The 25,285-nt window shown below is 39.9% G+C and overlaps 2 protein-coding genes across 2 annotated transcripts; both read left to right on the plus strand.

Annotated features, from left to right (window-relative positions):
- The first annotated feature begins 256 nt into the window (after nucleotides 1–256).
- Nucleotides 257–19,409, plus strand: LOC134537028 (peroxisomal membrane protein PEX16). Its single transcript, XM_063377224.1, has 6 exons — nucleotides 257–512; nucleotides 1,224–1,461; nucleotides 14,613–14,794; nucleotides 15,502–15,608; nucleotides 17,440–17,543; nucleotides 19,057–19,409. The coding sequence occupies exons 1-6, from the start codon at nucleotides 386–388 to the stop codon at nucleotides 19,307–19,309; spliced, it is 1,011 nt and encodes a 336-aa protein (XP_063233294.1). The 5' UTR covers nucleotides 257–385; the 3' UTR covers nucleotides 19,310–19,409.
- Nucleotides 19,410–20,299: 890 nt separating this feature from the next.
- Nucleotides 20,300–25,285, plus strand: LOC134537029 (transcription factor BTF3 homolog 4-like). Its single transcript, XM_063377225.1, has 2 exons — nucleotides 20,300–21,097; nucleotides 24,966–25,285. The coding sequence occupies exon 1, from the start codon at nucleotides 20,485–20,487 to the stop codon at nucleotides 21,055–21,057; it is 573 nt and encodes a 190-aa protein (XP_063233295.1). The 5' UTR covers nucleotides 20,300–20,484; the 3' UTR covers nucleotides 21,058–21,097; nucleotides 24,966–25,285.

Below are 25,285 nucleotides of genomic sequence, written 5' to 3' on the forward strand. Positions count from 1 at the left end.
AAGTTTAAAGAAAACTCGTACACTTTCTTAAAACACGTTTCAAAGTATACTTTGTAATATATATACAAATCGCACATAATTAAAATATGAATTAAGTATTCATTCCATATTTCTTAAATGGTTCTTTTTTGCCTCTAATCACAATTTAATAAAAAAAATAGCAAATTAAATTTTACACCAAGGGAAAAATAATAAATCTAATAATCCAATTTTTTATTCCAAATTTTTAATTTTTTTAACTTTATGTTTGAGTACACGCTCTTACCGGTCTATCTTCAGAGGTGCTTGTTTACAAACTACCAATGTCATTGTTTACATAGCGGCAAGGGAGTGCAACGCTCAGCTGATTAACTCCTGGAGTTTGTGCAAGAGTACTGCGCGAACAATGTCCACAAATTTAAAAGTCCTAATACAGGACCTATTCCGTTCTTATCGAAATTGGGTTTGCGTAAATCCTAAACAAGCGAGTGACGTTGAAGCTTTTGCGAAATATGTGTCATATTTCATTGCAGGTTAGTTAACCACCTGTTCTACGAGCAAAACAATTTGATGAACGCCTAGGTAGTAGTGCTAATGTTCGAATTTTGTTTTCTTTTAGAGTTTGTTTGGGAGTAGTTTATATTTCATTGTTGTCTGGAATTGACAAATTTAGTACATGAGGGGTGGCCGAAGACTGTAGGAAGGAGATGGTATGAAATACGAATTGAAGTGGTGCTAAAGAAGGTTAGGAGTTCAAAGAGGAGGAAGGCCGGACGGGATAGGGAATAGACACCTCAAGTTGATTTGATTTGATTTGATTTATTATTTCATTAAATAGACCATACAATGATATAGAATATGTCAAAAAAATTACAAATAAACATCAATACAAACACATAAACAGGTACAAGACCAGTATTAAAAGCATTACAAAATTAAAGTAATATAATACAACAGCTGCTCTTCCATGAATAAGCACCTATTATATATTATATATAAGTTGAGGGGTAAGGAAGTATGCAGGTACCGAACGGTGATATTCAAGCTGTCCCCCAAAGGAGGGAATGTTTCCAAAGCAGTGGAAAAAAGCGTTAACTTTTCATTGGTCAATCAGTTGTCGAATTTTTCAGATTTTCTCTGGATCACACGGTCGTGTCATTGTCACTGACAGACTGGCGTAACACAGGTTCATTTTAGCAGCAGTCAGGACTCATCCGGCCTGACGGCCTCGCACGACTTTGCAGGGCGCATCAACGACTCGACCATCCCGTCCGAGCTGGTGTACTCGCTGTCCAACCTGCTGGTGTTCTTCAACGACCGCATGATCCAGAAGGCGCGCCGCGAGGCCCCGGGGAGCGTCGACCGGCTCAAGACGTGGCTGACCGTGGTGGAGTACGTGGAGGTGTTTGTCGAGATAACGACCCGCAGGCTGTTCGGGGAGAAGGGCCGCTGGATTGTCATCGTCTGCCTGCAGCTCCTCAAGTGAGTCCGGCTGCCGTAGTACTTCTTACGTACACATTCAATCGTCAACTTGAAAAATAATCATTTATACCAAATTTTTTTCTGTGTGTTAAAGATTCAATTATATTTATTGAAAAAAAATTTTATTTTTAAAATAACAAATCATCAGCAATAAATAAAGAAAAGAAAATTTTAAGTAGGCGCTTCCAAGCTTAATTAAAAAATTTTATTATCAAAATACAAGTCATAGGTAATATTTAATCTAAGCATTAAGCAAAGTCATCAACTAGTTTAATAACTAATGAAAATGCTATCTTTCCAAAGACAAAATTTGTGGCGTAGCACTTTAAAATGTAATTTACCACCATCTCCTCACATTTTTTTTTCTGGCTTGGCTTATTTGCTAGACTTATAAAACTTAAACAACAGCCCCTCTAGTATTTGCTACCAGGTCTAGTAATTATTGCTCACAGTTTGTAACTTTTGACTTTAAATTTTGGAGTTTTTTTTTTTTTTTTTTTATGGGCTGATGTGAAACATTTAACCAACACCTGCCATCCAAGGTCATTAAGTAACTTTTAAGTTGACCAATTAAGTTTTGATATAGTGCATGAAAATAAACTGCAGTTAATGATTTTACGGTAAATTTCTTCTGCCAAGAAAGCATTGCATAAGAAATAAACTTATTGTTGATGATGACAAAAATAGTTTTTTAGCCCAGAAACATTTTGAGGGGGGGTGGGGGGGGGGGGGGGGTTTGTCACTGTCTTTTTTTGCGTTCAAGGCTTGACCACACACATTTTGTACGTCACTTAGAGCAGCATTGAAATATCACTGACTAAAAATTAAGTTTTAATCAGAATTAAATGCTGGTGTTAGGAACAAATAGTGTACCTATTTGATGTGTTTCTTCTTGTTGACCGGCTCTACAAATCTCGGCTCTACACGCCTACCTTTTACTTGCTGGCGACTAACTTCTGCAAAATACGCCAAGTAATAACCATACAAGGGTTTTGAAAACATCAGCCACTTTTATTGTTACTAAAATCTTGTGTACTGTGCGGGAACTTTTGAAACTCAATAGGCCCCACTAGGGGTAGCCAAATTAATATGTGGAGCTACCTTCTAATAGTTTAGGCCCCACACACACACTAAAACGTTGGGCTGAATAAAACTGTGTAATAAATGAGATTTCTTAATTTTGTGACTCTTCACTGGTAATGTTGATATAAGGTAAGTCACAGTCAGGTGTTACTTGATTGATTTGGAACATACATAAATATACACTGGAGTAGGTGGAATTACAAATAACACAACACAACACTTTGAATAAAAAAAATATAGAATTATTTTATTTCCAATGTAAAAAAAAAATGATTTGAAAGATTTTAATCTTATTAATATAATTAATTACTATTCATATCCAAAACAACAACCTAACTTAACGGTGACATCATAGTAATTCAATAAAAGTTCAATTACCAGGAGTTATGTTGCGCACACTTAAATATTTTCAAAAGTCTTAATTCGGGTTCGTTGACACTACACAGTTTTTAATTAAAGTTTTTAGGGAACTTAAAATCAATTTACCTCGGCTAGTTAGGTTCAGATAGTTCATCGGCAGAGCTCAGAGCCTCTCATCTATAGGACCACTGAGTCTGTTAAATAGTGTGTAAATCGTAAAATTTATGTCCAATTATTATTTAAATCATCTATAAAGTCAATTTAATTCATGAAATCAATATTTATAATAAGTTTCGGCGGCGATGTGACGTAAAAACGGGAGTTGCGTGATTCGTGCATAAGATTAGGGCACAAAATCTAGGCACTTTTATTACTCACGTTAATCACTCCTATAATATTTATCTTTTTAGATAAATCCTATTTAAATGTTCTGAACTCCCTAATGGTTCATAATTATCATCCACTATCCGGGATGCCTGATGCTAGATAGCTAATTTTCAGGATTTAAAATCGCCGACGTCACGAAGTTGCCGCTCATTCAGCTGGCCATTGTAGAACTCTCTTTCTTACTAGTTTCCTCAAAATAACCAGTAAGACTCACTTTTAAATGGTGGCCCGTGATTGGCCAAAAGGACCGTTTCAGTTACCTAATTTCTTACCGAAAACGTAAACTCCGAACGCAACAATTGCGCGGATAACAAAATTTCACTTAAAATTCAAATACATAAATATTAAAATTAATAATTTACATAATAAAATTACGGCGTTAATTTTACCGTTTACAGTTTTCAAGTCCATTAGTCCTTAGAGGGGTATCAACAATACCTCGTTCAAATAGTCCGGTAAAAATCCAAAGAATCACTTTTCCATAGACATACATAATCAAATATTGCCGTTTCTGAAAATAAATAATATTATACATAGAGCAAACAAAAATAAAATAAATCGTAAATAATAATAAATAATTAAACTGTCAAAACAAACATGTTGCAGTACAGATTTTGCCGCCCTTGTCAATTACATTGAACAGTGCTCTTTGACCTGTTCAAAACGGTGCAATGTGATTGGCACTTCCCTTTCTCCGTCGCACAATACACAACACTCTTCGTTGCCTAGCAACGCGCGCACCAAACGACAAACAAAAAAAACAACTTGAGAGAGACTACCTCTCCTCCTCGATTCGTTTTTTACCGTTGCGCAACTGAAAATCGCGCCTTTTTAAACACTTTTCATCGGGTCGTCGCTGCTAACAGACCTGCGCGAAGAAGTTCACGGATTTTGCAGTGCAAAATCTTCGAAGGCTGGAACTGCTGCTGCTCTCCGACCGCTTCTGCCTTGAGCCGCTCCTGTTGAGAAGGACTCGGGAGGACTTACTTACTGTGAGTATGATTCACTAAAGGGATTCGAAGGGGTGCAATGTACACGTGAGTCAACAATAGGACGTTCTCCAGGTCACGTCACGGCAGTGGGTCAACGTCCACCTGCGGTGATGACTGCATCCTTGCTGCGACTCCTCCTTCCTGCAGCGGACAGCGGCGTCGAGACGGCGCCTGTCCTCAAAACGACCAACAAACCTGGCCTGGTTCACCACGCGTCGACGGGGTCTGGCGTGGGGCGATGATGCTGTACCAGACAGCACGGCATCTGGCACTGCAGCTGACGTCATCAACTGCTGATGTGGCGGCGTCCAGCCGCCCTGCCTCACGACTACGCGCGAGACGGCGTCGTGGCGTCTGCGGTGCTGATTGCGTGGGGCGAGGTCACCACTTCCCACAAGGAAGCACTCGTCTATTCCCATCACTGTTAGGTACACAATCGTTGCGAACCGCACTACGTCTAGCTCACTCTGGTGTAACCTTCGCACCTGACTTAAGTATAGGTGTCCGGGTCTTAATCGATACCTTAATCACTATGTGCGTACTTGTACTCTTGCAAATACAAGTGTCTGCAGGCAATACAACTTGTGTACTTGCCGCGGAACACTATGACGTCACCGTTAAAACAAAAATATCTTAAATTAACCTTAAAATTCCTAGCTTAACATATAACATTCTCATTATTAACATCATTGTTAGAAAAAAAAATAAATAAATACTATTAATTATCAAATCTCAATTCTTGCATAACAATGCCTGGTTATCAATATCCATTAAATTCAATATTAGTACTTTGCTTGCTACTAACATATCACATTGTTAGTTCGTACTTGATTAGTATGCATCACAGTGCATTTGCTTGTTTGTGTTCTCATTTCATGAGATTTCATACATTTCACCAAACATATCATTATAGCATATCATTATTGAATATCAAACATCACATGTTTTGCTTTTCATTATAACATATTGATAGCTAACATAATTTATATTCATTACTCAATGTTTGTAACTCACATGTTTACATTTCATTATTAAAAATATTTGCATTTAACTATAGCATATTTGGCTTGCAATTTACATTTGCATTTTAAAACACTTGTTAACATTTTCATCAAAGAATATATATCATATCATGTACCGATTAACAATTAATAGTTCATTGTTATGTTTACATAGTACATACTAGCAATTGATCATAAAACATATCATTTACATATAACTATATATATAATAACATTTACACATCATAACATTTACATTTCATTATGTTTACAGGTTGTACAATCAAAATTTCATAGTGTTTTTTTACACATTGTTTACATTATCATCTCACTATACAGAGAAGTCGTTGGTTTACACAATTACCAACTTAGTGATTTTTTCAATTTCAGTCTGCTGTGCTCAACTCAACAGCTGTAGAGGCTTTATCTTCCTCTTCTCATCTTTCATTAATGTTGTTTTCATCCCGTAGCGGTCTCGCTGGGTTGAATAAGTGTTCACATTTCATCTCATCTTGGTTACTATCAGTAACATGAGTCTTGTAATCTACTGAGGTTCCTGACTTCAGTGTAGCTAAGGTTCCTTTACCAATCAGCTGTTTCACAAACATGCTGTATCAGGATAGCTTTCAACACATGGTATCACATGTTCAATATTTTTTTCATTTCTTTTTAAGAAAATTTTCTTGCTTTTTCAATTTTAAAACTTCTGTTAGGCGAAGTTGCTTGTGGACACTTGTTTGCCGGAGCACCTTCACTTCTCGCGACAAAGGGCTTAGATCCTGAGTTTTTCAGATCCACATGCTTCGCTATTCTTCACATCATTCGAAGAATACTACTCAAGCAACTATGACAGTGCTGCGAGTGAATAGTGTTGAGACGACGTAATTTTCTTGTATAGGGGCTCCTCCCAATAAATCCTTACAAATCATCGATTTCAAATTTCAGTGTTTTCATTTCATAGAACATCAGTACCTTGACATCCAAAGTTTAATAAACTAAATGTTTCAGCTAAATCTGATTGGATTTGTATGCGAAATGAGTGCATACTTTTCTAATCTGCATTCTGGGTAGAATGCAATCCTAAAGATCATTCTTTTCCCTAAATTCATCCCAGAAATGGTAAAAAAAATAGTGAAGTTTTAAAATTTTAGTGAGTTCTTCTATAAATATTAGAAAATTTAGTGATTTTCTATTTTCATCATCAACATAACTACGCCTATTGGATAACTCAGCATCATCAATAAATCAAGGTAACCTGCATTATATTATTCTGCTTGTAGTTGCGAAGTGTTATGTGCTTTTAGAGATGCTTTGCATGCCAGTGTTTACATATGTTTACACAGCAGGATGGGGTATCATACCACATAGTTACATCGACACTAAATAAGCTTAATTTCTTCTCGTTTGTTAGTACACAGTACATACAGCTTCACATAGGTATAGGCTAGTCTAATGTTAAAATATATGTCTTAGTGACATTTGAGTTCATACTCATACGAGGGATTGTGCAAGCCAACTGATACATAAATACAATACACATTGTACACAGGTAGCTTCACAGGCTACAATAACATCTGTATGGGTGGCATTTCACTTCACCTCAAATACAGCAATATAGCGGGAATTACACTTCCGCATAACCACAGGGTAAATATCTGCATAGGTGGCATTTTACTTCACCTTTACACAGAAACAAGCGGGAATTACACCTCCGCTTAACATTACAAATTACAGTGGCTGCACTACGCCTCACATGGCGTACTAGATCACATAATCACAGTGACATACACTTACTCCTCTGTACAGTTCAGATCCTTGGTCTGAAACTTACACTTAGACTGCTCTCAGCTGTTTATGGTACTACACCTTGTACCATCACGAGGCATTCGCAGCTTAGGTCGGTACTGCTTACATAGTAGTAGGGCTCTTGTATTCCCTTAACTGCGTTATATTATAACGGCCTACTGGTCGGCCTGTTGCTGGCTCTGCTAGTGCATAGCAATTCTCTTGTACTATGTCTGTGATGACATAAGGACCTTCAAATAACAAAAACAATTTCTTGGTTACATGTTCCCAGGCCTTGCTTACTGGAGTTGTTTTCTTCAGTACCTGGTCTCCAATTTTAAATTTTGCCAATTTTGATGCTGGTTTCCTCCTGCGTCTGATGTCAGCTTCTGCTGTCAACTTCCTCTTCACTAGAGCTTCTACCTCTTCTCCTGTAGGTAGTTTTTCTTCATTAGGGGTTTGTTCACATCGGGGTAAATACTTCGGGTTGATCGCCGCCGATCTATTCAGGCTCATGGCTTCTCCAGGGGTAACTCCAATAGACCCATGTACAGTATGGTTAATAATGCACTCTACATATGGCAACTTATCTCGCCATGATTGCTGCGAGTTATGGCATAGCGTACGTAACAGACTCCCTATTGACTTCATGAGTCTCTCCACAGGGTTACTTTGTGGATGTCGTACACTGATAGTTGTAGGTATTGCACCTAATTTCCTGACTCCTGTTTGCCACAAATCACTGGTAAACTGGGTACCTCTGTCTGACAATACCACTTTAGGTAAACCAATTTCTTCAACGAAAGTTTTTAATTTTTGCATAACTGCTTTTGCAGTTTGGTTCACAATTGCATATAATTTTGTGAATTTTGTGAAAACATCTTGCATCACAAAAACATACTTAACACCTCCCTTTGACTGGGGTAGGGGGCCAAATAAATCAACTGATAATAATTCCAATGGTGCTGTTGGAATGATTGGCTGCAATTCTCCATGCAGGTGTTGTCCAGGTGGTTTCACCTTCTGACATAGGTCACAGGCACTCGTGACCTTACTTACATAGCGTGACATGTTAGGCCAATACACTTGCCTCTTTAATGCTTCAATGAGCTTCTTGCTCCCTACATGTCCCAAGGCTACATGTAGTTCCCAGGTGATTGGTTGCATCAAATCAGCTGGTATCACTGGTTTCCAGTGATCTTCGAAAATGCCTCTCTTCCTTGACTGGGCAAACAAAACATTTTCTGCTGACAAGCAGAAATGTTGGTGAATTTTATTGTCAGCTGACTGCTTCTGCAGCTGGTTGATAGTGTTTTTGCAGTACTCATCTGCCTGTTGTTTACATTTTATATCCTTCAGGATATCTCGGAGTTTAGGGTTGGTTTTGAATATCTCTGTGGATACTGGTGCCACTAAAAATTCCTTCTGTCGTTTTGATGTAGATGGTGAACTTTCTTGTAGTTCATGCAGGCGACTTAGGTAATCTGCAGTGGTGTTGGCAGATCCCTTGATATGATGTATATGAATATCATATTCCTGCAGTAGCAAAAACCATCTCGTAAGGCGGCTACCAAATAACTTGCCTGCCTTAAGGCATGTTAACGCCTGGTGATCTGTTAACAATTTCACTGTTTCTCCAAGTAGCAGATCCCTGTACTTCTGGAGTGCCCATATAATGGCCAGAGCCTCTCGCTCTGTAACAGTGTAATTTCTCTCTGCTTTGTTGAGAGTACGACTAGCCATTGCTACAGTCTTTTCAACTCCATTTTCCTCCTGTGCAAGCTTACATCCTAGGGCTGTGTCAGAGGCATCTGTGTATAACAGAAATTCCTTCCCTTGGGTTGGATGGTAGATGACGTGTTCAGTCAGGAACAAGTTTTTCAGGCTGAGGAAGGCTTGCTCGTGCTCTTCACTCCACATCCATGCCTGCCCTTTCTTCAATAGGCTGAACAGCGGAACTGCACACTGTGCAACTTGGTTGGAGTATATCCTGTAAAACCCAATTATTCCAAGAAACGCTCTCAGCTGTTTCACGTTCCTCGGTGTAGGAAATTCCTGAATGTTCTGCAGCTTGTCTGGGGCTGTCTTAATGCCTTCAGGTGTGAGGATGTGACCTAGAAAGGGTAATTCCTCTCTGCAGAAAACAGATTTTCTAATTTTCACAGTCATGCCTGCCTCTTGCAGTTTGTGCAGTACAGTGGCAACATGCTGCATGTGCTCTTCAAAACTTGATGATGTTATCAATATGTCGTCGACATATGCCCTTGCAAATCCCTGACACTCGGGTCCTAAGGTTGCGTCTAGACATCTCGTAAAGTCAGCCACTGCGTTACACAGTCCAAATGGCATAACTGTAAATACATACTGTTGATTCCTGAAGAGAAATGATGTATATTGGCAGGAATTAGGTTCTAATGGTATCTGCCAATAGCCTGACGACAGATCCATGGTTGTGAGATACTTCACACCTTGATACAATCTTAAAATTTCTGCCGTTTGTATAGGACTTTCCCTGTCCTTGACTGTAATTTTGTTGAGCTCCCTAGCGTCGAGACACAGTCTTACTGTCCCGTCTCGTTTACTCACACAAACAATGGGGTTAGCATAGGGGCTTGCTTCTCTCCTGATTACATTCCAATCAATCATAAGTTGTAGGTAGGCTGTGGCTTCCTGAACGTACTTCACCGGAATGGGATAGCATTTGCGGTGGTACGGTGCCTCCTCATTTATCTTAATTTTAGCTTGGTAGAATCTGTTTCTGCCTGGCTTGTCAGAGAATACTGACTGAAAATTGGCCAGTACACCAAACAGTTGTTGCAGCTGACTGGGTGATACACTCTTCACCTCCTGTAGTGACTGTCTTATGTCTTCAAGTGATGCCTGAAGTTGCTCACTTGCTTGTGCATTGTATATGTGCCTGTGCATAGGTTCACTGTACAATATTCCTACAAAATTTTCTCTCACATGCCACTTGCCTGTGAGTGTGACTGGGGTTTCACAGTCATTTGAATGAATTTCACATAGTTTAAAATCTATCACTACACCAAATTGTGATAGAAAGTCGGTGCCTATTATTAGCGGTTTTGCTAGGCCTTTCACAACTAGTGCAGTCATGTCTTTTGGTCTGCCTAGGCCGTGTACTGTTATCAGTACCTGTCTGTTTACAATAGGGCTTGCCCTTGATGTCACTCCAATTATTTTGAGTGCTGGTACTGGTATCTTGGGTAGTATTATACCTTGGTGCTCGAGGTAGTTCACCAACTCCTCACTGATACACGTGACTTCAGCGCCACTGTCAATTAATGCATCCACATTGCATTCTTCAATTTTTAATGTCACATGTGGACAAACTGTACAAACTTGATGAACCCTATTTTCATCATTTTCATTATATAGAAAGTCCCTTTCACTTTCTCTTAGCATAACAGTGCATATAAATTTATCGTAGCTGATGCAGCCGTAAATTGGAGTTTTGTCGTTTTGTACCCCTGAGCCTGAATAGTGGGTTTCTGTTCGGGGCGATCCAACTGAAACCCGTTCTAGTTTAACGTGCCCTGGTTGGCACGTCCACCTGGAACACGTTGTTGTTGTTCGTTGTGGTTCCAATTACTTGGTCCTGCGACGCTGGACACTGCAGCCTTGAACTCGGCTGCTACCGGGTTCACTTCCCCTCTCTGGTAGTATGCAGCTTGATGTCCTGGATGCTGCGCCTGGAATGGTGGCGGAAACGTTGCGTTCTGGTAGCGTTTGTTTCCAGAGAACTGGCTATTCTGGGCATTGCCGCCATGATTCTCTGTCGTCTGGGGGGAATAATGGTGAGGTGGCATTCGGGTTTCTTCGTGCCGGCCCTGGTATCGAGGTTCTTCCATCTTGCGGTACTTCCTCGCGTACTCTCTCTCGTCTTCAGACGAGGATCTTGGGCGTCGGTCACGGGACTCCCTGGGAGGCCGTACTTCAGGCGAGTAGGAGCGGCGGCGGTTGTCGTTGCGGTCGTCCTTCCTCTTGCGCTGGTACATCTCTTCGTCGCTATGATAGTTCCTCGTATTTGACCACCAGGTCTTCCTCTTGTTGTAGGGGCCTTTGCGTTGGCTCGCAGCATAACGGCCATACGAGCTTTGCTCCCTGCCCTTGGGTTGCCACGTCATAGTGTGGACAGCTGCCTGACGGTTGTCCCTTGGCTTGTTGTCCCTGTTTTGCCAGTAGTTATTCAGGGGTGGCTGGCGGTTTTGCTGAGGCACCCTCTCGTGGTCCTCCTTAGGTGCTGGCGTCCTGTCCATTTTCTCCAGCTTGTCGTAGTTCAGGAGCCTCTCTCTGAACTCTGTGACGTCTCGGTAAGTCAGGCCGGACAACTGCTTTTGGTAGCGCAGCGGCAACTGAGTGAGTATTGCCGCTACGAACTCCTCGTCCGTCATGGGCAAGTCGAGGTATCTAGTTTTCTCAAACATTGTTGAGAGGTGGGCCTCCAGCGTTGTGCCCTTCCTGGGGTCATACCTCTCAGTATGGAGCTGGGCACGCAGATTGCTCTGAATCCGCAGACTCCAATACTGCTGGCGGAACATGGCCTGGAAGTGATTGTAGCTACTGGTGGTTGCACTCAGCATTTCCCACCAGTAGAAAGCCTGCCCTTTCAAAGCACTGTTGAGGCACTTTAGTACCTCAGTCTCGCTGAGATTGAACGTGGCCGCATATTCCTCAAAACGTTTCAGGAACCGTATAGGGTTCTCAGTAACCCTTCCTGAAAACGTGGGCATGGCCTCTGCCCAATGCTTGGCCGGGTGGTGGATCAGAGTGGCAGGGTCCATACTCGACGTGTTCACAAACGTCCTGCTACCTGGTCGGTGAGTGATGGGGGTCACGTGTGGCTGTTCCTGGGGCTGGTGCTCAGTGTAGCACTCGGTGCCGCCCTGTCGTTTGCTTGTGGTAGGCAGTGTGGGAACAGTGGGTCCATGGCACTCGCTTGCCTGGGCCTGGCCTATACTACCAGCTGATGCAGCTGTAGGACTTGGTTGAACAGACAGATTTTCAAACCTGTCCCTCAGCGTAGCTGTGGCCACCTCAATATCGCTGAGCCTGCTCTCCAGGTGTTGGATGTGCTCACGCACCTCTTCCCTGGCGTTGGCCTGCCCTCGGTGCTCGTTGGCCATCATGTTCCTCAGGGACGTGACGTGGGATTCCAACCCATCTACCCTGCAGTTGTACTGGGAGACCTGTTCGGCTATCTGTTGGATCTCCTCGTGTTGTTGTGCGAGTCTAACCTCGATGCTATGCTCGAGATTCCTGATGCTGTCACTGGTTTGATCTAACTTAGCAGTAAGATTAGTATTGTTACGTTCCAGCTCAGTCTTCAATTCAGCAGTAAGATTGGTGTTGTTTTGTTTCATTTATGCGTTGTTTTGCAGCAGAATCTTCATCAGTGACTCTAGTGTCACTGGTGGTGTTGTAGGATTACTGTCCTGGGGTGTAGCTGTGTGGATGACAGTGTCATTCACGTTTGCCTGCTCTATGATTAGGGGAGATGTGGGCCGCCCTAACCTCTCCTCACAGGTGACTACAGGCGAATTCCCTGCAGATGATGAAGGATTCGACTCACTGCTTGAGGTTTGTGCAGTAGCATACTCCTCACCTACACTTCGTGATCTTTCTCTAAGAAAGTATTTGTTTTGTTCGTCTGCCATAATAGTGTGCAATGAAACAATTGACCAGATAATATTTTACACAAATAGTGCACTTGCACTCAGTACTTGGCTGGTACAGAATTTACACACAAAAATGTTGAGGTGTCCCTTAACCTCAAAATCGGCCCCACCGTATGGGCTCCAAATTAGTGTGTGCGGGAACTTTTGAAACTCAATAGGCCCCACTAGGGGTAGCCAAATTAATATGTGGAGCTACCTTCTAATAGTTTAGGCCCCACACACACACTAAAACGTTGGGCTGAATAAAACTGTGTAATAAATGAGATTTCTTAATTTTGTGACTCTTCACTGGTAATGTTGATATAAGGTAAGTCACAGTCAGGTGTTACTTGATTGATTTGGAACATACATAAATATACACTGGAGTAGGTGGAATTACAAATAACACAACACAACACTTTGAATAAAAAAAAATATAGAATTATTTTATTTCCAATGTAAAAAAAAAATGATTTGAAAGATTTTAATCTTATTAATATAATTAATTACTATTCATATCCAAAACAACAACCTAACTTAACGGTGACATCATAGTAATTCAATAAAAGTTCAATTACCAGGAGTTATGTTGCGCACACTTAAATATTTTCAAAAGTCTTAATTCGGGTTCGTTGACACTACACAGTTTTTAATTAAAGTTTTTAGGGAACTTAAAATCAATTTACCTCGGCTAGTTAGGTTCAGATAGTTCATCGGCAGAGCTCAGAGCCTCTCATCTATAGGACCACTGAGTCTGTTAAATAGTGTGTAAATCGTAAAATTTATGTCCAATTATTATTTAAATCATCTATAAAGACAATTTAATTCATTAAATCAATATTTATAATAAGTTTCGGCGGCGATGTGACGTAAAAACGGGAGTTGCGTGATTCGTGCATAAGATTAGGGCACAAAATCTAGGCACTTTTATTACTCACGTTAATCACTCCTATAATATTTATCTTTTTAGATAAATCCTATTTAAATGTTCTGAACTCCCTAATGGTTCATAATTATCATCCACTATCCGGGATGCCTGATGCTAGATAGCTAATTTTCAGGATTTAAAATCGCCGACGTCACGAAGTTGCCGCTCATTCAGCTGGCCATTGTAGAACTCTCTTTCTTACTAGTTTCCTCAAAATAACCAGTAAGACTCACTTTTAAATGGTGGCCCGTGATTGGCCAAAAGGACCGTTTCAGTTACCTAATTTCTTACCGAAAACGTAAACTCCGAACGCAACAATTGCGCGGATAACAAAATTTCACTTAAAATTCAAATACATAAATATTAAAATTAATAATTTACATAATAAAATTACGGCGTTAATTTTACCGTTTACAGTTTTCAAGTCCATTAGTCCTTAGAGGGGTATCAACAATACCTCGTTCAAATAGTCCGGTAAAAATCCAAAGAATCACTTTTCCATAGACATACATAATCAAATATTGCCGTTTCTGAAAATAAATAATATTATACATAGAGCAAACAAAAATAAAATAAATCGTAAATAATAATAAATAATTAAACTGTCAAAACAAACATGTTGCAGTACAGTACAGAAATTATAAATTTTCGAGTGCAGAAATTACTGGGTCCATGGAATTGGGATAGCATTTTAATTGCAATTAGTTAACTTTAATTACAGATAATTGTACCAAGTTGCTATGTACCTAGTTCTTTAATGTTTGAATAAAATAAAAAAATACAACTGCTAACAAAAGTATATATTAATTTTTTTTATTGCTGACTCCTAGATTTTGTGCCTGGATGCTATATTTTAAAAGGTTCAGCAGAGGCCTGTCTTGAAAGAGTGTACAGTGAGCTAGCTCGTGGTGGAAGCGGACGGGCCCCCGCCGGTCCCCAGGTGCGTGGGCCGGCTGGCGCTGGTGTTCCAACACGGCGAGCTGGTGACGCAGACGCCCGCCATCCCGCCCCTCATGCGGGACGGGGCCCCCGACGTCTCGGAGCTGGACGAGAAGCTGCAGGTCCAGTCGGCGGCCTTCACGCTCAGGAGGAGCGGTCGCGTCATCCGCAGGGTCGAGATGGGTACGTCCTGCCGCTCCGTTCCGAGTCCACGGCACTCGGATCACTCGCGCCACCGCTTTTTTGAAGTTACACCTCTTTACAGTGGCCGATCCAGGATGATGGTTTGGGAGGGGCTTGACCCAGCTGAGGCTAGGCTTTATCAAGGCAAACACTAAAACAATAGTGGACCCAGATGCTTTTGGAGGGGGCTTGAGCCCCTTAGCCCCCCCTCTGGATCCGCTACTGCCTCTTTAGGTGCATTACGAAAATAATTATAGGAATGAATTTTTATGATGTGCGCTTACCATGCAACAAAATTTGCACAGAATGAAGAAAACGGCTACATACAAAAAAAAAATTATGTGTGTGCTCTTAAATCTTATAGTTTAGTGATTGATATATTGTTAGTATGGAAAACATGTTCATAAACTTTTTTCAAGTGTATTTATACATTACATTAGAATTTATTAGATATTTAAAAATTTATAAATTAGAATTAACATTAAGCATATTTATTGATTTTCAATATCAATTAAAAATTTACTTCATTTATTAAATTTTATTTAACTGTATTCTTGAAGACATTATTCCTACAGTTCTACAAGTGTTTGAGATTGCCTAGTAACCTCTTTGAAGTGCTGTGTTGGCTTATCATTGTTAACTTGCAGTGAATCCATTTTGGTTTGAGAGACTGCTGTGCCAACTATACGCACCTTTCTTTCTTCCAGCTCCTCCAATTCGTTCACGTGCCTGGAAACCATTAAGGCTACCTGCCGCCTGCAGGGAGAGTAAAACAGTAATGGACGAAGAAACATCGTTCCGGAGCATAGCAGAGGTACATTTCCCCATTTATTTCTAAATAGTTCCCATATGCTGTGATAAGCTAAACATCTACACCTATCCCTCACTTAGCACAGCTTCAGATAGTGCGAATTCATTTAGCGCGATTTTAATTATACTGCCCCAGTCTCAAATAGCACGTCTGTAAACTTCAGTTAGCACGAAATCTCGGCAGGCAAAAAACGATGCCAAGAAGTCTGTTTCAACTTCTGTAACAAACAGATATGCCGTGGGATACAGTTAGGCAAACAAGGAGGGAAGAGATGCACGCACAGGTGTCTACGCTATTGGCTGTTGTACAAACATCAGCTATGGCAAGTTAAATTGCGGCTATGGAGTGTAAAGGACCAAATGTTTTTACGTCCGTGCGTATGCTGCCGTGCCGTACCGTTGTCGCCTGGCCACAAACCGGGCCGTGAACTCAGTGTAGCCTGTGGCAGGGAATTCATTCAAATAAAAGAAACGTCTGCCCATTCTGTTGCCGGTTACTATACATGCTTGATCACTTATAATGCATCGTGTTCAAGTATTTGAGACAAAACTAGAAGTATTACGGCGTGCAGACTATCATGAAGGCCACGCTTATGTTGGTCGCACTTTAGTTTTAAGCAAGTCAACAGTGCGCACAATCGTACGAAATAAGGACTCTTACCAAAAGTTTATATAAGTCTGATGCTGTTGTTTGTACTAGCGGGAATATATTTGACATTAGATACCGGAACAGGAATGAACAGATGATTCACGTGGAAAAGTTTGTTAAATGAATGTTGCAATGAAAAAAAATTGGCTCGACAGGAATGGTGTGAACCAGGTGGGGATACGCGAATAAGCACTTTAATTTTTGAAAAATTAAATTATAATCATCCCGAAAGTAATATCGGTTTCACTGTCAGTAAAGGATGGTTTGGAAAGGTACGCGACGTGAGTTGAAGGTAACGCCCAGGCGGGCATGTCAGCCAGCCGACTGACGACAAAATACATAACCACGTATCTCTCATTATGCAGTGTTGTATTTGTCATGCAAACTGCGATGAGAGGCCTTTCAAAGATAAATGGTGTGACATATTTATAGTTCAGTGTTATTCAACACATTTATATTACGCAAAGTATATTCCTGCACAATTTTGGAATACATACATTAAATAAATTAGCCTTGCTATTTATGGACACTAATGCTTCAGAATACGCTATTTCGAATACCACAAGCATTTTTAGGAACGTATTAGTCGTGCTAAGTGAGGGATAGGTGTACTCAGCAATCAAAATTATAATGTATTCAGGTATAAAGTCCCTGGTACACTCATGCATACGTGTCTATCTAACCTGCTTGACTGTTATGTCTAACCATGCTGTCTGATTAGTTTTCTGTAGCAGCGTGCCACATTTACATGTCTGAAGCATCTTGTTCGCATCAATCATAGATGGCAGCACTACTGTAGATTGCTTGGTTTTTATCTAGAGGTTTATACAAACTTGGGATTAAATGGAATCTGTACTAATGAGAATTGGTTCAACATCAACGTATATTTGGGCCAAACCTGTTATTTTCATGCCCAAACACTTAAATGATTTTTAGTCACATTTTTGGGTACTAAGAGTCAAATGATGTTCGACAGTTTCAATGACGACTCGAGTCTTTGCCTTTGACTTAAAATTGAAGTTAAAAAAAATGGACGCTGCTGCTTTCATTTTCTGTATTAAGAACTAGCAATTTGGCAATATGGATCCTGTATGTGAAACAGACCTTGTGTTGTGCCTAATGGAGTGGATGCATGAGGGACTGAAGTTTTGTGTGATGTAATGAAATGTTTTGTGTGTGTGTGCAGTGCCTGTACATCATCAAGCCAATTGCGCACCTATGCTTAATGTCCGTTCATGGCCAGAAATCGTGGAAGCCATGGCTTATGTCCCTCGTCATGGACATTGTCAGGTAAGAAGCTTATTTTTTGTGTGTATTACTAGCTTGTTACAACATATTGACGAATATCGTAGTTGAGACAACATGAGAAACTGGTAGGAAATATGCGAGACAGGTGATGTCAGTGAGCCTGCGTGAAACTAGTCACAGCAGTGGCATCTAGCGGTGTGGAGTGGAAAATAGCTAGACGGCAATGCAGTTATACGTGTCTCGCACTTTGCCAATGCTGATTGGAAAGATTTTCACATATTGTCTCATTACGATATTTGAGATTAGTATTTTGAGTTAGCAGTTGCAATGATTGCTGTGGTTGTCAACCTCGCATAAGGAAAAAAAGAAGAAGAAATTTGTCTCTGTGAAAAATATTGCATTTAGTCAGAAATATATGTTAAGTACATGCATGACATACAAATCAAGTTTATGATGTTAAAGAAAGAAAATATGAAATGAAGGCAATTTGCATGTAATTATGTTTTGTTAAGAATTATTAGAGGGATTATTTATATTTAATCTTGTAAAAAAATATAAAAATATATATTTTTTGAAAAGAACAGCATTCCAAAAGTTTGTTGTTAATTGATTTTATGAATCAAGTTTGTGAACAAAACTTCATACTGTCACAGTAGGGATGTTTTGTATTTTTGTTAGCAGTTGTAACAATCCAGATTACAGCCTTCCTCATGCAATCCAGCAATAATAATTTGTTTTACATTTATTTTCATATTTCAGGTTTGATGTAAAGTTTTTTTTTCCTTTTAAAAGTTATTGTAAACGTAATTCTCCGGGTTTATTGTTTTTATTTTTAAAATACATAAATTTATTTTTCTAGTATATTTTTTTTTTGCTGGCTTCTTTGTATGCGAAGGCGTGCTGACGTAATTCTCCTTCGTTTTTCCAACCGCCAGGCTTTGTTTCACACGCTAGGCTTGTGAGTCACGGTCACGGGAGTGCGAGAAAGAGACAAAATCGCTGCGTCGTGGGAACAGAGGTAAACATTTCGTGGAAGCCTCTGTTACCATGCGCCGTGATCTGCTGAAAATTACGTCAGCGAGCCCAGAACACTGCCTGCACAAAGGGAAGGAAGGTTGTAAAAATTGTCTGAGCACCAGGCCGAGCGGTCGTTGTTCGGGCGGCAGGCCGAGCAGGCCGTGGTCGGGCGATGGCTCCGTGTTTGATCTTTTCTTAATGTACAGTTAGTTTTTTTTTTCTTTCGTGTTTTCGGTTGTACGGAATATACTAGTGTGATTTTTACATAAATAAATAAAACAGGTAATACATCGAACTTTGTGTATACATTTTTTCTTTCTTCTTGACCTGCAACCTGTATGTTCCACTCATCACCTAATTTGAGCTAGCCGGAGGTGGTGAGTGGTAACACAGTAACGGGTAAAAGAGTAATGTCCCAGGATATTTAAGCACGGATGCACTGCACGTGTTTGCAGTACAGTACGTTGCTCGGTGTCCGGGGAAAGTTGGGTCGCCGCAGACGAGCCGGAGGTGAGCTAGGCTCGGTCGGCTGTTCCAGCCTCCACACGCACCGCAAGCGCACCCGGTCGTCCCTGTCCCGGCGGCAGCAGCTGGAGCTGTCGCGCCGGCTGGTGGCGCTCGTCCTGTACGCACTGCGCTCCCCCTTCTACGAGGCCCACACGGAGCAGCGCCTGGTGCGCGCGCTGAACTGCCTCGGCCGGAGCGTGCCGCTGGTGGGGGCGCTGGTGGGCCCGCTCGCCCACTACCTGCCCCTGTGGCAGGACACCTACTTCTACATCTGGTCCACCTGATGTCCGGACCAGCAACTGTATGTGGTTGTGTTTTGTCCTGTGAAGTTTTGTTACTGTTGTATGTGAAGTACAACTTTCTAATAAAAATGTGACTTTTAAACATGTCGTCTTAATTTTTTTTTTTTTTTACCTTTAAACACAACTGCAGTATCCATCATACCAAACGTTAATGGTGTCACATTTTTTGTTATACACACGAATAAACCCAACGACGCTCATCGACAGTCGCGCAGGTGGCTATCGACCCATCGACTTGGGGGTCGTTTCCTTCGCTGCACTAACTGCACGAGCTAAGAGGGCGGGTGTCGATGTGACATGATGGCCTGTGCGACCGAGCAGCACCGACAGTTCGCGTCAGCACAAGGGTGTATTGTGAGCACTACTGCACCAATTCTCTGATGTCCCCATAACTAGCACATTCTGTATGAAAACAACCTAAAAATGTGAATATTTCTAATCACCAAATATCCTTATTATGCAGATGTGTGATGTGTGGGAGCTGCCCAACAGCCATTTTCTCCATAACTACAGAGAACGGAAAAAAAAATACCATTGAGAAGAACAATGTATTTCGTTTGATGTATTGTTGACGAGGTCTTTAAAGACTAGCAAAAATCATTTTAAGTCAGATAAATCTGTGAAGAAACACACATGGTAATTTTTTTTTAACCCCTCGTTATTTTCAACAAAAATAATTCCGAAGTTACACGAAGCTGCACGAAGGACAACGAAGCAGCATGTCGAAGTGGCATTGTCTCTCGTAAGCTTCCAGTTTTGGGTATTCTTATATCTATGAAACATATGCACCAACTCTAACATTCAAGTAACAAGTGACAGCACTAACTTTACACTATTTAGAGCAAATAATTATAGAACTCATTAAAAAGGTTTGTTCCCACATGATTCGCAGAAATTCAGTTGGATGCGATTAGGTAATAGCTTTCCTTGTTTAATTTTTCAAAGTAAATTTACAACTGTTGGTCACAATGAATTCAATTTTACAGCCGGCATCCATTTTCTCTACGAGAAATGGTTTTAGTCATAGCACGTGTATTAAGAATTTAAAAATTGTATATTTTGCAAGATAGTGTTAACATTGGCATCGTTAGTTGCCAGTAGTGGTTGTGTGAAATTAATTTATTTCTTTGCGGCTTAATTAATAGCGTTACTGTAAAATGAATCAAGAAAAACTGAAGAAACTGCAAGCGCAAGTACGTATTGGAGGGAAAGGCACACCTCGCAGGAAGAAGAAGGTTGTACACGCAACTGCTGCGACTGACGACAAAAAGCTACAGAGTTCTTTGAAGAAACTGTCAGTTAACACAATACCGGGGATAGAAGAAGTGAACATGATAAAAGATGACGGTTCCGTAATTCATTTCAATAATCCGAAAGCACAGGCATCTTTAGCTGCCAACACATTCGCTATTACGGGTCACGGTGAGAACAAACAGATCACGGAGATGCTACCCGGTATTCTCAGCCAGCTTGGGCCGGAAGGGTTGACCCAACTGAAACGTCTTGCCTCGAGTGTCGCCAACAGCGCTGTAGGGGGTAAGGCTAGCATTGAGGAAGACGACGAAGTCCCGGAGCTTGTTGAGAACTTCGACGAAGCCAGCAAGGAAGAAGTCCCTATAAATATTACTGAGAAGGGTAAAGTAAAGGAAGATACCGCTGTTCCGGTCTCAAAAGAAGAGGCCAAACCCAAAGAGAGCACATCTGTAGTAGAAGAGAAGGCTGAGGATTAGAAGTTTTCACTGCAGGTTTCTGGGCAGTGATTAATATATGGTATGTATTACGATCCTTTATTGCATATGGGCAGGTGATTGTGGTTTGATTGTATTTACGGTGATTTGCAGTTATGTGATTTGATATGTGCACAATTGTGTTTATTTTCAGAGTAATACTATGATATCGGGGCTTTTTTGAACGGAAAGAAAAAAAACTTAAAACATGGTTTTCACACACTTTACACGTCCTTAAATTTACCCTGAAGGGATGGTTTCTTAATTCCTACTGGTTCTTGAAAAAATAACAGTTTAAAGCTTACGTTGCAACACCTGTGTTTTCACACTGCCTCCGCCATTCATTGTTTACCGTAATGGTATCTCTTTGTTTAGCACAACTGTGGAGAATTAAAAATGTGTTAATTTTTTCAGTTTCATATATTGAAGTTTATTCTTGGATCCTGAAGGTGTGATCCTGATTACATAATCCTGTGGTACATGATGCTTACTGTTTTAATTTGGTACCTTCAAACTGCCATACTAAGGAATAGGATCTGAAAATGTTATCTAATTGCAGATTAATTCTGTGGCAATATTCTTATGTTGCAACATTTCTGTAAATTAAATTGCAGAAAATACTGTATTTACCGTGAAAACAGCATTGAATAATATCTACTGGTTTCTCAAAAATCACAGTTTATATAGCTCACATTGAAATACCTGTGCATTTATGTGGCCTTCACCATTTTTTGCTTTCCTGTGTGGTTCTATGTGCTTGTGTTTTGGAGAGCTTTAGTTATTTAGTGAGAATGGTTGATTAGTTTAGGTTAGCAGCCTTAAAAATAAAAATACCTAAGTATTTTTAATGGAACTAACCTAGTATGAATGAGCATTCTCACAATGTAACAAATGTGGCCATGGAATGGACTGTTGTGAATGTTAGGTTTGCCGATCTTGTGTTTCTCCGGATATAAGGAAGTTAAAATGATTGCATCAGTGCACAGGTATTGTAATGTGAGCTAACAAAAATAAAGGTAACTTAGAAACTAGTAGGAATATAAAGAGGCTGTTTTCAGGGTAAATACAGGAGGAACGTCTCCCAGTTTTCAAAATAAGTATTTTCAGAATTTTATTCTTTCCCGGAAAAGCAGCAGCGTAATAATATTACTGCTAACACTGGAATATCACCAATTCTTTAAGCAAAAAAGCCTCAGTGTATCACCAACCTTAAAACTTGAAATTATAAAACAGTTAAAAAATAGGTAAATATGTATTGTACGGATTAGCGCCAAAAAAAATCGTACAAATATGAAATAACTTTCATTATATGCTATCTTACCTCCTCTTTTCAAAACTGCCTGCGGAGATTAAAAATTCCAATTACTTTAGGAGATATCGCCGTTCTTATTTTGCAATACAAGCCCTATGTAATCATTCGAGCCGCGCCATTTTATATTTTGCCGTGTGTGCAAAACGGGACAAAGGTAGATTAGGTCAGGTCAGCTACATTATAAATAATTGAAAACTGAGCGGACATGAAAATTATATAAATTTATTTCAATTGTTGTTTAGTTTTAGAGCATTTTTAATGTAGCTGACCTGACCTAACAAACCCGGAACAAATGATTAACAGTAGGAACGAACGTAATTTTTTTTTTCGCGCAACAATATAATAAAAAATAACACAACAAAATTTGAAACGTTAAAAACTCACCTAAGTTGGAGGCGGGTACATTTCCTTCGCACTTAATAAGAAATGATGTAGACGTTCACCTACGTCGCGATACCTCCGACGGAACATGAATTCCGCAAGGTACCCGACGTAGTGGTCAACTCGTCGACCATATCGAGGTACATTCTGCCTCACTTCCCGCCAAAGTCTCTCTATTCTTTGGGTGTTCGCCCCTGTGTCGGGATCAACAAAGTTCATATTATGATTTACCTTCAGGTGAAGATAATCATGCTTAGAAAGACAATTATAAGCACGCCAACAGTCGCTTATAATTGTTGTTCCAGGCGAAATGTATTTCTTGATCACGCGCAGGAGCGTTCTGCTAGTACGATCTTTGACAGGAACGAGAAAAATGTTATCACCATTTCTCTCGATTCCGCCAAAAACCCACTGACCCTGGATGACTCGCCCCTTATTATTTTTACGCTTACCAATTTTTGCCTCATCAATTTCGACAACTTTCCCCGCCCCTTCCAACTTCCCTACATTTAAGTCCAAACTCCACTTAATTAATACTTCCCTGCAAAATGACGACCAATCTACGACGGTTTTCAAACTGACATTACAATTCTTCTGAATGAAAACAGTATTTGGGTGATGAATCGTTAAAAAAAAATAAGTCATCTTCATAATCGTTTCAATCGAAAGTCTACTTTTGGAAAACCACGTGCCGGTCCTGAAAGATTTTTTGAAACAACAAGTTACCCTTTTAATTCTTTTACTGGCACGAGTTACCGTTGTCCGGTGACATTGAAAATATTCGCTGTCCTCGGCCAACTCAATTACCGTCCCACATTGGTCGCACTTTACCTCACTACTCAAAACTCCATGATCAACTAAAAATTCAAACAAAAATTTCCAATCATCACACAAATGCACAAAATCGAATACATGCAGGGTACACCCGCCGCATAGCTGACTATTCCCAGAAACACAGGCCATTTCAAAGACAGAATGTAACACGATAATGATAGACGAATTTCAAGAACGCCTACAACATCTAATCCAAATAGCGAAGTGACCGTTGTAATTACACATCGTTTTGAACAATAAGAAATTAATCATCACCTATTGGTTCATTTGAATATTGGCCTATCACGACCTATCACGTGACAACCTTATCCAATAAAACACAATTGACACTCGTAAATAAATAAAACAATGGTCGACGCCGTGTGGATGTACAGATATAGTTATTGAAATTAAAAAATTCATATCTCCTAAAGTATTTGGAATTTCTTATCTCCGCCGGGTTTATTGAAAAGAGGAAGTTATAGAGCACAGAATGAAGGTATTTTCGTATTTTTAAAAAAATGTTTTAAAAAATTCGGCAAAAAATGAATATTAAAAAATTAAATATCTTCAAAAGTAATTGGAATTTTTAATCTCCGCAGGCAGTTTTGAAAAGAGGAGGTAAGATAGCATATAATGAAAGTTATTTCATATTTGTACGATTTTTTTTGGCGCTAATCCGTACAATACATATTTATCAAAAAATATTCTGCTCTCCAGCTTCTTCTGATGTTTTTCCCCCCTTAAAAAAATGCCATTTTTATGGCTTAGTTTAAAAGCTGAAAACAAACTTTATTTTAAATTTTCAGCAACATAACAGTTTTTAATGGTTTCAGTTTTAATAATTTATTTACATTCTATTCTCAATTATGTGACAATTGTCATTAGGCCTATAAACAAAGTATTAAAGAAGTAATGCACAATTTAGCATCTGAAAACACTTATTCAGGCCAGGGGTGTCTTATTCCCCCTTAAAAAAGGCTCAAAATTTTATTTTATAAAATCATAACAAATATTACAATGATTTAAATTTGTACATGATCAAAAAAAAATGAAAAGTTTTAGAAAGCTCAGCTAAAAATAAACCCTGATAGTGTGACATGATAAAAACATATTTGAGGTTATCTGTTCAAATATATTTGATGGAGAAAATTGGAGGACATTTTACCTCCAGAACTGCTGCTCCAACTGTATTGTTAAATATATGAGAGACGAATGTTTGACAGTGTGGTAGTGCCGTAAGAGTATGGGAACCCTTTGGAGGCTCAGTGAGGGTGCCTTATTGCACGGTTTCCTGAAGTTTGTTACTGTCCGAGCAATTTGTCACGACTTCATTAAAGACGTGGAGCAATATTTACGTTTTTTTTTTTTTTTCCCCTCTGGCTAATTGGCGGGATTGTTTCAGGTTCTGCGGCCAGGAATCGTGTCGTGGGAGCTTCCAGCCTCTCTGGGTTGCAGCCGTCGCAAGTGGATGAAATTGTAACTGAGGTTTGAGAATGCTCAGATCTGCATAACTTGTCATTTAGGATTGTATACATAACAGGTGCATGTCAGATGTTTTTATGTGGTACGCAATTCTCGCGGCATTTCCCCCCACTTTGTTCCACTGTTTGTTCTCCTGTAACCATTTTCGAATTGTTGTCAATTTTTTTCTCTTAAGTTATTTTAATATTTGTAATTTATAGTTTAGTGATTAAAATTCTCAAGTTTGCACTTGTTACAAAA

The sequence above is a fragment of the Bacillus rossius genome, chromosome 11 (assembly GCF_032445375.1).
Source record: "Bacillus rossius redtenbacheri isolate Brsri chromosome 11, Brsri_v3, whole genome shotgun sequence".
NCBI classification, from domain to species: domain Eukaryota; kingdom Metazoa; phylum Arthropoda; class Insecta; order Phasmatodea; family Bacillidae; genus Bacillus; species Bacillus rossius.